The 17,787-nt window shown below is 38.1% G+C and overlaps 1 protein-coding gene across 3 annotated transcripts in view; it reads right to left on the bottom strand.

Annotated features, from left to right (window-relative positions):
* The window catches only part of acoxl (acyl-CoA oxidase-like), a 45,270-nt gene that overhangs the window by 6,551 nt on the left and 20,932 nt on the right, over positions 1 to 17,787 (bottom strand). For all 3 annotated transcript variants that reach the window (XR_013197374.1, XM_077217460.1, XM_077217461.1), the window contains 2 exons: positions 13,334 to 13,404; positions 3,210 to 3,311 (listed from right to left, as the gene is read on the bottom strand). Coding sequence is in view for 2 of the 3 variants with exons in the window: in XM_077217460.1 (XP_077073575.1) it covers positions 3,210 to 3,311; positions 13,334 to 13,404 (173 nt within the window). In the remaining variant the exon portion in view is untranslated. The remainder of the gene's footprint in view (positions 1 to 3,209; positions 3,312 to 13,333; positions 13,405 to 17,787) is intronic.

Genomic DNA, 17,787 nt, shown 5'->3' with positions numbered 1-17,787 from the left:
ACTGTTGCATAATCTTCACTAACGACTTTGTCTTTTAATTTAGTCATAACTTGTATCAATAAATATATAAAAAGTGTCACTGACAAAACCTTATTATCTTCTATTTTTACTCTTAATTCCTCTAATCTCTACCAGTGGAGGAACAACTCAGATCTTTTTACTAAAGTAAAATGAATAATATCATAATGAAAACGTTTTTAATTACATGTACAGTACTTTTATACTATTTTAAATAATTAGTAAGCAAAATGTACTAAACGTGAAACTAGGCTACTCTTAATGCAAAATGGCCCTATATAAAGTGTTATAATTATATACATTTTTGGAATATTGCTTGATGTTGTAACGTAGCGTTATCAGGCAGAATGAGCTTTAACACTGTGTCTACACCGGACGCGGCCGTTACTGCTCGCGTCGCAACAGCTGTTTACCCGAGACAAAGCAGAATCAGTTTACTGTCGGAGATCGCTCGCGCCACGCATTTTAATCAATGTTTCATCAACCAATTGCCTTAATAAATAAGAAGTAGGCCTAAATATAGCAGACAATATAATCAGGACTTCTCAGCAGCGCGCTTGCAATAGTCACAAGCTCACACAATACGTGACAGAGGCTTGTAGCAGAGAAATCAATTCTGTGAATTACACTGCGCAAATCACAAGTAGGCTACTACCCACCGGATGAAGAAGGGTTGGCTCTCAGTCTCCACAGGCTACATAAAATATTCATTTTATTTAATTTTATTTTTCGTGTTCGCATTTATGAGGAAAAAACAATGTTACAGACGCGACAGTTCAGCACTACGGACGTGAGCGCTCTGAAAGCGGCACTAATGCTTTGAAACTTTCACATAGACATCAAACAGAAAGCACAAAACCTTTCGTTTCAAAGTGAATTTCGTTTTGTATTAATTGTATCTTAATTTTAATCAATGTTTCATCAACCATTTGCCTGCATTTAATTTATAAGAAGTAAATATAGCAGACGATAGACAATCTCGACACGGAGGCGCATGCGGGTGAACTGGAGCTCGTCTCATGAACCGAAACTCAGCGTATAGACCTGAGAATTGAAATATATCTATATTGAAATGTCTACTTTTAAACAGAACAATTCAAAACGAAAGACAGACAGACTCATGTAATCGTATGAAATGTGCATTTCTCTCTGGCGCGCGCTCACTGAAGATCGCGAGTCAGCATCGTCAACTTCATCTTTGGCTGACACTGACTGAAAACACTAGTTTATTAATAAACAATTAAAATGTCTCCTTGCTATATTTGTTGTATTCATAATCATTACTTTTGCCAGTTCTTGTGACAGCTTTTAGGTGCTTTATTGGCAGCGCACCCTTACATGAATCACCACACCGCATTTTTTAAAATATTCATTTATCGGCCATTATAAATGCCGATACCGATAGTTAGGAAAATGCCTAAAATCGGCCGATACTATCGGCCCGCCGATATATCGGTCGGGCTCTACTTGAAACAATACATTCTTCAAATGTATTGAAATGAACTGCGTTGAAACAAACATATTGCATATTGAACATGCAATGAAAGGGTTTTGACACTCAGTTGTTTCGACCACTCAGAGATGTTCTGGTTTAACTTCAGCAGCCATTGACTCTCAGATCAATAACAAAACATAATGTCAATCAAAGCTCGCTGAGCCTGCATGGCATCATTTGCATAGCTTATTCCACGGCATGGAAAAAGAAACGATAGGCAAAGATGCTCAATGTTATCTGTCCAAAACATGTTTTCATCTTGTCTGAGGATAGATCCTTTCTTCAGCAACTCCCACTCAACTAAAAGCAACACAAATCTAGTGACTCCCAACATAAACATGAAAGTCTCAAAGGAATATGTTAATGCTCTTACAGCTCAGAAGACATAATGCAGTTCTCAATTACGAGTCTATAATAAATGACACAAATAAGCCAGTAGTTAACATACAGCAAGAGCATAAAGCTATGATAGCAGTTTATTTGGCATGAACAATGATTGAAGTCCTATTGAAACTTTTGGTAACACTTTACACTAAGATCTAATTTGTAAACATTAGTTAATGCATTAGTAAACAAGAACCTGCAATATATTTTTACAGCATGTACTAACCTCTGTTAATGTTATTTTATAAACATACAATTGTTCATTGTTAGTTAATGTTAGTTTGTAGTGCATTAACTATGTTAACAGACACAACATTTGATTTTAAAAATGTATTAGTAAACGTAGAAATTAACATTAACTAAGATGAATAAATGCTGTAGAAGTATTGTTCATTGTTAGTAACTAATGTAGTTAACTAATGAAACCCCATTGAAAAATGTTACCATATTTTTTTAACACAACGTGAGATTACTGGGGCGAGATGTAATAAAAGACTTACGCAAAGTCTAAATTGGCTCTCCATTTAAGCTCAATGCTGTCTAGGAGGAACAGTCGAGATATTAAAGAGACCTCATTCGTGATTCCTATGTGTGTCCTTAAGAAAACCAGCAAACAGCAGCTAATTATAAACAAGCAATCGGGTTATTTTCGTCACGTTATGCAGCCTGTCACATGATAAATGATCTTCAATAAGCCATTGAAAACATGTAACAATAGTTGATATGAGCACGCTGAAAGGAAGCGTAAGCACATGCCTTCAGTCACGTGTGGCGCTCTGGGAGAACAGAGGGGGTTGTTTGCGCAGAGAGAGTGGCTGTGTTGGGTTTGTTGGAGTGGTAAACATGCAGTAAAGCACCTGCTGACCGCATACTGACAGACCGGTGTCAACTCTCTCGGCTCCGGTGTGGGGCAACCCCGATGAGGACGCCTGGATGTTTAATCACAGCTAATTGTGAACAACTGGCCACTTTATGTGTGTGTGTTCGAGGCGGGCGCTCGATCAATACACCCTTTGCTAATGTTCACATTCTGCCATTCTCCGTAAACACTGGCTGATGAGCAAAGGTTTAATGAGGAGATCTAATCCCAAACAGCCTCAGATGGTAGGTAGAAAGGCTTTGCGCCTCTTGAACTGCCTAAAGTCTGATTGACAGCGTGCTGAGACTCTCCTGATGGGCTGTTTTCAACACAAATGTTTCTTGAGCAGCAAATCAGCATATTAGAACGATGTCTGGAGTATCATGTGTTACTGAAGACTGAAAAGTGCATGCTGATGTGACAGATTTGACTGATGGTTAAATGGGTCAGTACCTGACTGCGGATCTGGCGGCTGGTGCCTGCGGTCAGGTAGTTGTGCTCAAGATACCACGCTCTCTCCTGGTACACCAGACTAGTGCCGTGAAGAAGGCAGAACTGGAAGAGAAACAGGAAAATACGTAATAGTGCAACAAAAAAGACATAACTCAACCCGTAGATTTGCACATCTTGAATCTGCATGTAAGTGATAAATAATTGGGTAACTTTACTTGAAGCTCTTATGTATAATGCATTATAAAAGTATTCATAATGCATGTTATAATGATAATATATAAATAAGTGTAACCAAAGTTAAAATGCATTACAATATTTGCAGATTCCTTGTTACATCTGAAACTGGTTGTTTGTCATGTGTTAAATGCATTATAATGTACTTTATAAAAATGTAACAATGAATAGATATGCATCTGTGGTTACAATTATTCATGAGTTCTTACAATGCATTATTTCTGTCAGGACCACTATCGTCAAAGACAATTGACAATTAGCATACTGTACAGTTTGGATTGGCAGTATGGTTCTGTTGTGGGCAAGAACTCCCTGTGCATCCAGTCCGCCTAGCATGGATAAGAACAGGAGAGCAGCAATAACCCGCCTTAGGGTAAACACAACAGAACCAACATGAATGTACTGCAGATATCATTCCTTGTCAATATTTTAATGTTCAACATAAATCGAGAAATTTAGTCTGATTCAAAGGGTAATCAGAATGCCAAATCCTGACTGGACAAGAGGAGGAGCTGGGGAGGAGGGTAATTAGCTGCTGATAATACTGAAGGAGCTTATATACAGTATGGAAGCTGTGATAGGCGTTGTATTCCTATAGGTAGACGTGGATCAGCTGAGGGTCACTGATGCGAGCTTGACAAACGTGACCTGCCAGAACTAACACTACGCTTGATGTGCATTACAAGGAATAATTAATGCATTAAAAATGCTTTATATGAGTAACACTTTATTTGAAGCATTATATACTGTATATTGCAGTAGTCACACTGCAAACCACATTGAATTTTTCCTTTGATAACGGTCACAAATTCTAAAAAGCATTGCAAGTACACTTCTGTTGTCTATTTTATTGCATGGGTTAGGGTTAGACTATGAAGAAACTATGCCTGGGAATCCACTCCAAAGAGAATTCACTATATCTGTGGTCCACTATACTGTGGACTAATTCTCACAGAATAAGAACAATTATTAAAACTTTAAAGAAATTGTAATTGTTACTTCCTGATTGTATTAATTTTCTTTGAAGTTGGTTTGAAACAATATGTACTGTGAAGAGCGATATACAAATCAACTTGATTGGAATTGACTTGTTATAGTCATTGTCTTTGGTGTGAACGGCCCAACTGGACTTTCAACTAAAAGCACATCTGGACCATATTGCAATTATTGTGGCCAAGAAACACCCAAAATGACAAGAAAAGCACATCTGAAAGACCGAAAAGTGACCGACTACTGTCAGTACAGTAGAACATGGCGCTTGGTATGATTCCCATGGAAAGCAAGAACTGATCAAATGTGTACATTGCATGCAATGTAAGTGGCTTTGGAGAAAAGCATCTGGCAAATGCATAAATGTAATGTAAATATTTTATTATCTCTAGATGTACTTAAAGGGATAGTTAGGGACACATTCTAGCATACTACTCCTACTATTCCTGAGAGATATGGTAAAAATAGTAAGAGTAGTGTGCTGGTATGTGGCTCCGAATTCAGCATGTGTAAACTAGCCAATCACGATTTCAGCACGCTCTTATCACTATTGTATGCAAAATGCATCAGACAGTCCATGAATGCTCTGTAAGCGTGCCGCCGTCTGAGCGCATTCAGAGCTAGCACAATGCAAGGTCGAAAAATGTGAGTGGAAAGATACTTGCTGACCCCTTTATGTTATGTTATGTTATTTTCCATAACTAAAGGACCCTATACGAGCTGTAGGCCTCTTCACATGCGAGCAGCTTGAGTGAGTACAGGATGTCATACAGAAGATGAAGGGGATGGAAAAACTGTAGCGGTACGAGCTAATATCTCTTCTCCACAGAGGTGAGGTAGCAACCAAACCACCCAGCTACATCAAAGAGCTGGACAGGAAAAAACAGAGCATGCAAAGCAATCAGTTGTAAAGCATGGACACTAAGAGGAATAATATAACCTTTGACCGCGGTCAGCGTGTTCACTAGAGCTTTTTTATGCACGGTATCAACTAGTTTTTTAATTAACGCTGCATCAAAGCAATATAAACATTCTGTATAGCAACCGTAGCAGCGTACAATCTCTCTCACTCTCGTTCTTTGTGTTCTGCTCTCTTCCTCATATGCAAACCAGAGAATCGATTGCTAATCGCAGAGCTATTAAGTTTCTTATCAGTCCATGCTGAACAAGTGTTGGACTGAGATGGAAGTCACCTTGTTAGCGTGTCAGCTTTGGGAACTGAAACCATGCACATCACGCACAATCATGAGAACAATTGAATAGTAATTCTTAAAAGCATTAAGACCCCCAGAAATGACTTGAAGTTGACAAGCGTAGTTTCCTTTCCTGTTTTGAAATAAAGGAAGTTGGGAACAATTCATAGCCAACACGCTTTAGTTACGTCATAGCCATGATCTATTATTTGCTTCTGAGTAGTCAGAACCAGTTAAACCAAAATATATATTTTTTTTTATTAGTGTATAATATATACCAAAGACCTCCTTATGGCAGCTGATTCTGGACTCCTTACCATCCTCATCCTCCTCGACCTGAGTGCAGCCTTTGATACCATCTGTCACACCACACTCCTCAACAGGTTATCTTCCATCGGCATCACCCACACTCCGTTAGACTGGTTCACACATCTTACACTGGCCGCACTCAGTTCATTCAATTCAAGTCTTTCAAATCCACTCTCTCCTCTGTCACTTCAGGTGTGCCCCAGGGCTCTGTGCTGGGGCCCCTACTTTTTATCATCTACCTCCTTCCGCAAATTTAACATTCACTTCCACTGTTATGCTGATGACACACAGCTCTACCTCTCGACCAAACCGTCGTCCACTCTCCCGCCCACCTACCTTACTGATTGCATCTCTGAAATAAAAACCTGGTTCGCCCAAAATTTCCTCAAATTAAACCGTAATAAGCCCGAGGTTCTTCTCATAGGCACTAAATCTAAAAATCTAAAATCCAAAACCGACAGTTTTTCTCTCACTATAAATAACTCCTCCGTTTCAACCTCTCCTCAGGTCAAAAGTTTGGGTGTCATCCTTGACAGCACATTATCTTTTCAACCCCACATCAATATGATATGAGTCTCGTCACTTCCCGACTGGACTACTGCAACTCTCTCCTTTTCGTCCTCTTACACAAATCCCTCCATAAACTTCAACTGGTCCAGAATTCAGCTGCCCGCATCATAACTCGAACCCCCTCCATCCACCACATCACTCCTGTCCTCCAACAGTTTCACTGGCTCCCAGTCCAGTTCCGTATACAATTCAAAGTCCTCCTGTTTACATTCATGCCATCCACAACCTTGCCCCCCCCCCATATTTGTCTGATCTCCTTCAGGGTCCTACTCCCTCCCGCTCCCTCAGATCCTCTTCTTCTATACACCTGTCTGTCCCCTCCGCCCGTCTCACCACCATGCTCTGCTCCCCGTCTCTGGAATTAATTACCACCTCAACTTAGAAATATTGATTCATTCCCCCATTTCAAATAGCAACTCAAAACACATCTGTTTAAAACTGCCTATTCTATTTGATGCCAATTGAATGTTGTCTTATTCATTATCTGTTGTTACTTTTAAATGTTTTATGTATCCCAATTACGGTGTCCTTGAGTGCAGAGAAAGGCGCCTTTAAATAAAATGTATATGTATATATATATATATATATATATATATACACACACACACCTAAAGGATTATTAGGAACACCATACTAATACAGTGTTTGACACCCTTTCGCCTTCAGAACTGCCTTAATTCTACGTGGCATTGATTCAACAAGGTGCTGAAAGCATTCTTTAGAAATGTTGGCCCATATTGATAGGATAGCATCTTGCAGTTGATGGAGATTTGTGGGATGCACATCCAGGGCACGAAGCTCCCGTTCCACTACATCCCAAAGATTTTCTACTGGGTTGAGATCTGGTGACTGTGGGGGCCATTTTAGTACAGTGAACTCATTGTCATGTTCAAGAAACCAATTTGAAATGATTCGAGCTTTGTGACATGGTGCATTATCCTGCTGGAAGTAGCCATCAGAGGATGGGTAGATGGTGGCCATAAAGGGATGGACATGGTCAGAAACAATCCGCAGGTAGGCCGTGACATTTAAACGATGCCCAATTGGCACTAAGGGGCCTAAAGTGTGCCAAGAAAACATCCCCCACACCATTACACCACCACCAGCAGCCTGCACAATGGTAACAAGGCATGATGGATCCATGTTCTCATTCTGTTTATGCCAAATTCTGACTCTACCATCTGAATGTCTCAACAGAAATCGAGACTCATCAGACCAGGCAACATTTTTCCAGTCTTCAACTGTCAAATTTTGGTGAGCTCTTGCAAATTTTAGCCTCTTTTTCCTATTTGTAGCGGAGATGAGTGGTACCCGGTGGGGTCTTCTGCTGTTGTAGCCCATCCGCCTCAAGGTTGTGCGTGTTGTGGCTTCACAAATGCTTTGCTGCATACCTCGGTTGTAACGAGTGGTTATTTCAGTCAAAGTTGCTCTTCTATCAGCTTGAATGTGTCGGCCCATTCTCCTCTGACCTCTAGCATCAACAAGGCATTTTCGCCCACAGGACTGCCGCATACTGGATGTTTTTCCTTTTTTCACACCATTCTTTGTAAACCCTAGAAATGGTTGTGCGTGAAAATCCCAGTAACTGAGCAGATTGTGAAATACTCAGACTGGCCCGTCTGGCACCAACAACCATGCCACGCTCAAAATTGCGTAAATCACCTTTCTTTCCCATTCTGACATTTAGTTTGGAGTTCAGGAGATTGTCTTGACCAGGACCACACCCCTAAATGCATTGAAGCAACTGCCATGTGATTGGTTGATTAGATAGTTGCATTAATGAGAAATTGAACAGGTGTTCCTCATAATCCTTTAGGTGAGTGTATGTATGTATATATATATATATATATATATATATATATATATATATATATATATATATATATAAAACCAACCAGCTATGAGGTGAATCATAACATTGCAAACTTTAACAAGCAAAAATGTATCTAAAGATTGGACGAACAGTTGTGTACTTAACAACTTTAATAACTACAGCCCCTTAAAGCATCGCAAATGACATAATTATATTAAAAACGATAAAGAAATATTGATTTAAAGTTGTTGATCGTGTATATATAAACAGCATATTTAAGTGGGCGGTCACTGCGAGCTGTTTTGGCGCGATTTGTTTTCCTCAGTTCTCTGATTAGTGGAAATTTCTTTGCAGAATCATGGATAATGAGGTTTTTCTGAGAAATTCGGTTGTTAAATATTATTTAAAATATAAGTTAGGAATAATTGATGACAGCCAGTTGAATTATTAGAAAATTCATGGCCACGAAGCAAAGCTGGTGTGCATTATTTTCTAATAATTTAATGGACCGGAGTAAATTATTCCACTTATACCACTTTACAAAAACGCAAAACATTGTTCAGAAGTTGTTTTTCAATCAGGTTTTTGTCCTTAAAACACTCTTGTGTGTAGGACTAATTTCTTACGCATCTCATCCCACGACTCTATAGCTAATTCCAAAACATAAATTTAACTGAGGCTTAAGACGTTGATAGCAGACTAATGCAGTTATTAGAGAGAGAGAGAGAGAGAGAGAGAGAGAGAGAGAGAGAGAGAGAGAGAGAGAGAGAGATTAAGCGTGTGTGAATGACCTCAGTCTGTGTGTCTTTCGGCAGCAGCGTCTCTACTAATAGCGAAACTGTACGTTTATCTGCTTCAGGAACAATGCCGTTATTACATCGCTAATGAGAAATATCTTTTCTAAAAATAGTTTACTTTATTTAGTTTAACTATTTTACTGATAAAATCATCAGAGCAGCGCTGGCAACAAGTTTCTGTGCAAGTGAGTGTCTGTACTGTATGTGTGTGTGTGTTTGAGAGGGAGAAAGAGAGTATGTGCTTTCCATACATAACAAAATGTAATTTTGTGACAAATACATGAAAATAATTTGAAGTTTTTATCCTATTGTTGACTATATTTCTTTGCTTGGTCAGTTTTGTTGTGGGTTTTGCTTCTTCTACTGTTGTAGTCTGTAAAAACCTTTGAAATAACAGATCATTTGGTGTAGTGATATGGAACAATAATGCAGGCAAGACCTGCCTGGAACTACTTTAGCAGTGCGTTTCCCAGAAAAAAATGAAACACCTTAAAACGTTTGTCAACCAATCAGATTCAAGCATTCAGCAGCCCCGTAGTATAAGTTGAAATATTGCACTGATGTCTTAAACAAAAGAACATAACAGAAGAAACAACCTCACAGCAGGTTTGTCTGTTATATTTATAAAGTTATAGTATATTACTAAAAAAAGTTTCTCCCTATGGAGAAAATGAGTGGGATTTTTACCAGTCCTTCCAGAAAAAGTCCTTCCGGAGTTGTTTTGTGATTGTTGCGGGCAAAAATCCTTGATTATGCGGCCCGTTTTCTTAAAAAATGCAATGGAATATGCGGGATATTTATGCAATTTTATGCGATGAATTTGCGGGAACGAGCAAAAATTGCGGGAACTTGCAAAAATTGCGGTTTGATGAAAAAGAGAAAAAAAAAAGTGATTCCCCAACACCCTGTTCTCACTAGGCTACTACCTTAATGTAAAGAGTCATTTCTTATTACTTCCTATGATAAGCAAGCATACTACATCACAGAGAGTGCTGGAATATTTCAGTTCTCATCTTGTTTTATTTCAGACTTAAATAAAAACATCAAACTTACAAAACATTGATGAGTCAAACAAGTTCTGTAGCTTTACAAAAGGAATATGCTACAACTTCTGTAAAAATGATATATAAAAAAATAAAGTGCGCTCCTGTTTTACAGCTTTTCGGTGATGTTCACGTCGAGTAATTACATCACTTCATAACATTCCCATGGCAACAGGGGGAAAAGGCTGCTCTTGTGTGAAGCAAACGCAACATTTTTCAACTTTCTGCTATGATATATGTGACTTTTTTGCAACGAAAATGCGGGGATTATGAAATCATGCAAGCCCCGCATATTTTGCACAGAAATCGGCAATTTATGCAGCGAAAGTGCGGCATATTTGAAAAAATGCGGCCCCCGCATAAATATGCAGACTTTGGCTGATTATGCACTAAATCATGCGATCCAATAAGCACGTTTTTCTGGAGGGATTGTTTTACTCCCAGTACCTACCTGTTGCACCCTACAAACATTAAAAACTAAAAACAATTATTGTATATCATACAATATTCTGTAGGTAGTAAGTTAGTATTCCAATTAGTAATATTAGTTCTTATAAGTAATTATCAGCACGCTTTAGACAGACGCAGAGTTAGGACACATGCAATCTAGAAACATGATTATGAAATGTCAAACTGAGGTAGGATCACAGGTCTCATGACTGTGCGAATCGTAAGCATGCTCTTCAGTGCAACAGAAGTTTGAAACAGGTGGAAGTGAGGTTTTCCTGTTCCTCACTGGTGCGCTTTGTCTCTCGATCACAGGACTAGTGTGACAGCACACCTCATGACCTGCCAGGAACGAGGTCATTATCTGAGATTTATTCATGTTAGCTCCTCTCCAGAGGGCCTGACAGCTGCTGTCAGCAGGTCTCAGATCAGTGCGGTCGGTTCTGCTCCGGCGCTCAGAAAGCTAATCTGAGACTCATATGACTGCAGCACCTCCTGATATGTGTTTTAGCTGTGTCATATCAGCCCCAATTAAAGTTAACGTGTAAGTGTGACTCTTGGTCACGCTGACTGACTGATGTAACCTTAGTATAATGCTGTGCCACAAAAACCTGAGATGAGTAGTTCAACCAAAAATGACATTTCTGTCAGAATTTATTCACACTCATATCATTGAAAACCTCTATGACTTTCTTTCTTCTGTGGAAGACATACAGAGATCTGAGGCTGAATGTTTACTCTGCTCCTTTTATATAAAGAAAGAGAGAAATTTGGGGTCCTTAAAGGACAAAAAACACCATAAAAGTTTTTTTTTTCTTTTTAAGTATTTCTTTTTCTGAAGCCACATTATAGCTTTTTGTGAGGAACACATCAAATTTATGACATTATTAACTGTAACTCATAGAAGTTTCCAATTACTTATGGTAAAATTATGACATTATTTTCATTTTCGGTTAATGTCAGCATGAGACTTATTTGTAACACATTTCACTTACATAATGAGACATTTTCAGGACATTCAATAAGAAAAGAGATGTGCAGTTTTTTCCGTTCATTGTGCACCTGAAAAAAAAAGGTTCACAAGCAAAACCACCAATTGTCTTTTTTTTTGTCTGTGTTTTGAAAACATATTGCTAGCAAATCTTTTTTTTTTTTTTTTTGCAAGTGCATCAAAGAACCCTTTTGCTTTGTTTTTCACTTGCATCAAACAGTTTGCTTGCATTTTTTATTCTCATATATTTCCATCCAAGCAGAGGTCTGAACAATACCTTTATGGAATTGCTTTATATATTTTGATGAGAATATTAGGTCCGGAGAGCCAAAGCTGTGGCATCTGAGAATTAAAAATACAATTCAATATTTAATCAGATGAGCCCAATTGGGATATAAATATTAAAAGGTAAGATCAGATGTTTTATCAGGCTATATTATATGCATATGCATTATATCTATGCATATGCATGGCAAAAGGTCATGTGGCCAATAAAAGATACTGTATTGGGGTTCAGGATTTTCCTTTTGAAGTCTGAACCATTTTATATTTTGCTTAAAATAAGTATGTACTAAGAACAAACAAACTCTACATAATATTCAAAATGCTCTCATTCTGAGAAGAAAACAAAGTCAGCTAGTCATTTCAAACTTTTAATTGTCTTTCCCTGCCATATACAAATAATTTTCCCAATTATAACATTGTTTACTATCCAATTTCCTTAACATGCTGATTAAGCCTAATGCTAAACGGAGATAAAAAAAAGTATTGTCACGAAACCTGGTTTTGAACGACCTGAGTCATTTACTGTATGTATGACCGATAGAAATAACTAGGTTATATTTACTGCATTCTCATTTTCTGAAGCGTTTTAGCAAGAGTAGATATTTTTTGCTGCTCACATGTTTCTGCTACTGTAAAAATAAACGCGTCATCTGCAGCTCTTTTAGCGCTTTACGTCTGTGGTGGGCGAGAGAAGCAACGTGCACGGAGCGGAAAGGGCTTGAATGAGGCGTTTAGCTCTAGATAAAAAAATATTAGAGGATATAGCACCGAATGATCATTACCATAAAACAGCCCTGAGTGCTAATGGTGTAACGCTGTTGTTTTGACGCACTGCTCACTTTAAACTGCAGAAATAGTAAAATGGTGCTACAGTTGTCATTTTGTCTTGTGGTCCGGTTGGAACCAAGTCGGGGTCTGGAACCGGACTGCGGACCGCTATTTGAGGATGCCTAATTGCTAGGTCGTTACCATGTGGTTCCTAACGTATTCAAGATGGCTGCTTACTGGCCCAAGTCAAAAGATGCCACTCAGAAGTCTGAGGGTTTACGGGTGGGCTGTTTTGACTGCAAGCAACCACCCAGAACACCAAAGGACTGTCGTGATGAGTTTTGCATGGGAAGCACCACAGATTTTCTTGTAAAATGTAAAAGTGTGTTATTATTTTGGTCCTTTGCACTAATTTATCCCCCTTCTGAGAAGCCTCAGAACCATGATACTGATGTAAGGGATGCAGTTTTTTTTCTGCAGTCTGCATTTTCCAAACACGTGGTCAAGAGTGGAATCCTCTGAAATCTCCCTGCGACGATGAAAAGCGCAGCTTATTGTTTTTTGAGTGGGCACGAAGCTGTTGTTGTTTCTGAGAACTTTCCATTGGAACGGGCTGATGAGTCAAAAGACAAAAAGAGTGTCATGTGGCGCAGCAGACAGAGCAGAGCAGAGCTTCACACGTACCTTGGTAAGCAAGTCATGGTCCTCTTTGATATGGCACTCTTGAATGGCGAGAGCAAACTGCTCCAAGGTCACTGCAGAAACAAAATGAGATTTTTTCAAAAATACAACATTATTAATAAGATGGTTTAAAACCCCGTGAGGTTTAAGTTATTTGCATCAAAGATGCTGTTTACATATTAAGGTGTGTTTTGGTTTATCTGATCACAAGCAGACGAGGGAGACACATTCCCATTTACACCTGGTGTTTTAACCCATCTCTTTTGTCCACTTTAACCACTTCTGTCCTGATTTCTTCGAGGGGAGGGTCTATGGGCGGATAAATGTACAGGCCTTTTCTGATCTTTTGATCTACTGGACAAAATAAGCTCACACCATTTACATATGAACCAGATGACGGAAAAACACACAGAGCATCAGCTTTAGTTTCTCTGACCAGCCGAACGCTGTGAGTGTGTGTTAGAAATCAGGAATGTGAGAAAACATTGTGTTTGGTACATTTTTTGTCTTCAAACCAAACTTGGGTCTCAAGCCGTCAAAGTTTAAATCCCGTCTGTCTAGTGCGCTTCCCATAATGTTTACGCTTTAGGTCAGTAGGCGGAGAGTAGACGTCTTTTGTGGCTGTTCGAACACATTCAACCACAAGAGCGTTAACACTGCGAAAGCAATCTGGTCGAATGAGTTTTCACCTCTGGAAGTGGTTGAAAGTGACAAGCTCAAAACATTTTAGACTCTATTTACTCCTGTATTAAGCGCCGTCCTCTTGTAATCCGATCGACCAAAACGCATCTTAATAATTGTTTCTGATTAATTTTCATTTTCTCCCTGACCCTTTAAATGAAATGTGCCTGTGTCTTTAAGAAACACTCCTTTCACATGTGAAATGAGAAGCAGCGCTTTGATGCACCAAAGTCTGCTGCACCACCGGGCAATTTTTTTTTTATCTACTTGAAAGAGGAAAGACCAAAACAATATAAAACAAAACATAATTCAAATCATAATATTTTAAATTCTAAGCTAATGTGAATTTGCATTCTAGAAAAAAAAAACTGTACCAAAAAAGGTGTTGAAGCTCTTTTAAGTGAAAGGTGGGACTTTCAATCCTACAGCCACATTACTGAGAATAAATGATTATTCGTCTGTTTGATCAATTCAATAACTGTGCTTTTGTGCACTGGGGAGGAAGTCTTGATTTTTGAAAGTAACAGTACACTATCATAGTGCATCAAGCTCTTTTATCTCTAAAGATTAAGTAAAATTTGATTGCTCATGATATGAGCTCTTTAAAGCAGCTTTGATTGTTTAACAACTTATTTGCATTAATATTTTCTAATGTATAGACATTGTTGCATCTGTGCAGATTTTATCCCATAGTTTGAATTGACAACTATGCTTGAATTTAAATTCAGAGTTTTCTTACAGTGCATGTGACTCTATGTCTGGTTTTTTTTTTTTTTAGGCAATGAGCAATGTAAATATAGCAATACATATTCTGTGATCTGTGGCTACTACGATGTGTTACAATCATATACAAGTCAGTATTAATATCATAAATGAAAGAACAGACTGGAACACTCGTAAAACGTGTGAATAAAAACCTCTCATCTCAATGTTATCAGCCCCATCTCAGAGAAAATTAGCGCATGATCTCTCTGAGTTTGTATAAGTGTGTGGGAGGAGGGTGAGAGAATGGAAATTTGCTATCAGGGGAGGAAAATATATCTTGACACACAAACCCATGTACACACACACACACACACAGCATGTGGAAATACTCTCTAGAAGATCAGAGGCTCAGAATGCACTAGACTTCTCTGTTGCTTACTGAGTGTAAGAGTGAATCAGAAAGTCAAAGAGAAGTGTAACAGTGTCTTTAATGATCAAAGACGTGTGGTGAGTTTATGATCTGCACAGGCACATGAATCACCTACTCTAAACCTAACAATGTTTTAAAATGCACATGCACTATCCTGTGCTTCTGTTTGGGACACATTTAAGTGGAAAATAATGAAAATTGCTTTTGGGTTCTAAATGAGTTTTAAATTAGAAATTATTTTCCAGGACAAATATATCAAAATACTTAAATTTGCTTCAACACTGCTTGAGATATAAAGGATTCATAAAATTTTGTTGATGTGTTTTAAATGTATTTATTTATTATTTAATTATAATTTAAAGTATTATTAAATATTGTTTTAATTGTTTTTTAAATGAATTTTGTTAAAATAGATAAATGGTAACTCAAATCGGCAACTTAAATTTTTCTAATCTCAAGGATTTTTAGACATTTTCACTGGATAATATAAGACAAAAATACTCATTAAGAATAGGCTTTTTTTTGCAATGCTGGCACCCTAAGTGTATTAATCTAACTCCACACCCTTGCCTCATTTAGTATGCGTGGTTCTATGAATATGCAAATGAGCCCCGCCTCCACTCACTCACAGCACTCAGAGATCCACTCGTTGACGATCACACGTTGATCTGATTGGTTACAAGGTAGTTTGTGACGTCAGAAACACCAGCGATTTCAAACCGTGTTTTTTAAAACAGTCTTTGGTTCACTGCAGTTTTAAGGAGAAAATACTCAACAATGCTGTTGACTTATAAATTTGCATATTAAAAACACCACATAGATATATATAAACAACATTACAGTTTTTCTCAGTCGCTTTGGTGCATTTCTCACATCACTATTTACATTTGCACAACAGTTAATTCAACCTCCACAACATTTAGTCATTTGTGCACATCATACTAGCAGTTTCTCATTCCTTCCAACAAGCTGCACATGCTTTTGGACATGCATCAATTGCTTTCATACAACTCTCTGCTGTTTTATAACATTATCATTTGCTTAGGCATGTCAGTCAAAATTAACTATATTTGTGAATGATGAATAGTCATTCCATATAAAACTAATAGTCCTCATTTCATTGCTTGAGTCATCACATACAAAAAATGTTGAACTAGTTGTCAAAATCTGTCAAGCAAATTTTACACATTTTTTTAAATCTTTTTTCCCCCTGAAAATGTCTCCTAAATGTTTTCTTTTGCACAATGCTGTGAACAAATTAGAATTGCAAAGAGCATATGGAGTAAAAATGTGACGCATACATATTCAGTGTCTTGTACTCAGTTACCTCACTAATAAATACAGTAATGTCTAACTTTACTGTAGTTTTCAAATGGCTGTGCAAATATCATATAGTGCTGTCTTGAGCATTTCTCAGGTAGTGTCACCAAGATCTGACTTCTTTGCATTGGAAAACATTTACAGAGTAAACTGTCATAGTGAAAACATGACAAAGCCATTTGACTATCTTGTTCATAAACAATGGTGTCAAGACTTTTCATCTTGATGACACTGACACTTTCATTGACGTGAATACTTGCTTTTGAGGAATGAGCTATTCATTTTGAGCAAGTGACACGCTTTTGCAGGTTATCAACTAGGTTTTGCAGTTTGTACTAATTGTTTTGAGAACTGCATTAACTGTTGTGCAAACATAAATATTGATGTGAGAAATTCACCAAAGCGACTGAGAAAAACTGTATTTTCACCACAGGGGGACTTTAATGTAGAAATGTCATTAAAGTTGAAGGTAAAACCATGTGGTAGGACCAGGCTACGTTTTTTGTAGATTTTTAATGCTAAGAACAAATTCACAGTGGCCAAAAAATACAAAAAAGGTATTTGGAGACTTGAGTCACACTTAAAAATGTCTGAATATCAAAACAAGTGTAAACCAGTTTTCTTAGAAATAACTTTACATTTCTAAGCCATTTCTGCAATGACTTTCCACCAGCTGGACTTTTAGGCTGTGTTCACACTTGGCATGTTTGTTTTGATTAAAATAAACTCCGGTGCGATTACTCTGTTAGTCCGGTTCATTTGAATAAGTGTGCGAACCCTGGTGTGCACCAAACAAGTGGACCGAGACCCTGAAAAGTTGAGTCTCGGCCCACTTACAAACACACTCTGGTGTGGATTGAATGAAATATGAACGCAGCGTGCAGGGGCGCAACTAGCCAGTGTTAAAGGGGTATGCAGCAACAATTTTGGCTGCAAAAAAAGTCAGAATTGTGAGATATAAACTCGCAATTGCGAGTTATAAAGTCCAATTCTATGGGGGGAAAAAAGACTGACTTTTTTCCTCTCAGAATAGTTTATATTTCACAATTATGACTTTATAACACGCAATTGCGACTTTATGGCTACGTTCACACTGCAGGGTGAAACGACCCAATTCCAATTTTTTTGCCCCTATGCAACCTGTATCTGATCTTTTCATGACAGTCTGAACGACACAGATCCGATCTTTTCAAATGTGACCCAGGCCACTTGGGTATGTGGTCCAAATCTGATATGTATCCGATCTTTTGAAATGCGACTTCAATCTGAACGGCCAGGTCACATGTATCCGACCCGCACGTCATTGATATGCGACAAACGT

This window comes from Siphateles boraxobius, unplaced genomic scaffold (genome assembly GCF_051911475.1).
Source record: "Siphateles boraxobius isolate OS27281-9 unplaced genomic scaffold, OSU_SipBor_1 73, whole genome shotgun sequence".
Taxonomy (NCBI): Eukaryota; Metazoa; Chordata; class Actinopteri; order Cypriniformes; family Leuciscidae; genus Siphateles; species Siphateles boraxobius.
The sequence above is the reverse complement of the archived record's forward strand: the minus strand, read 5'-3'. Positions and strand labels throughout refer to the sequence as shown.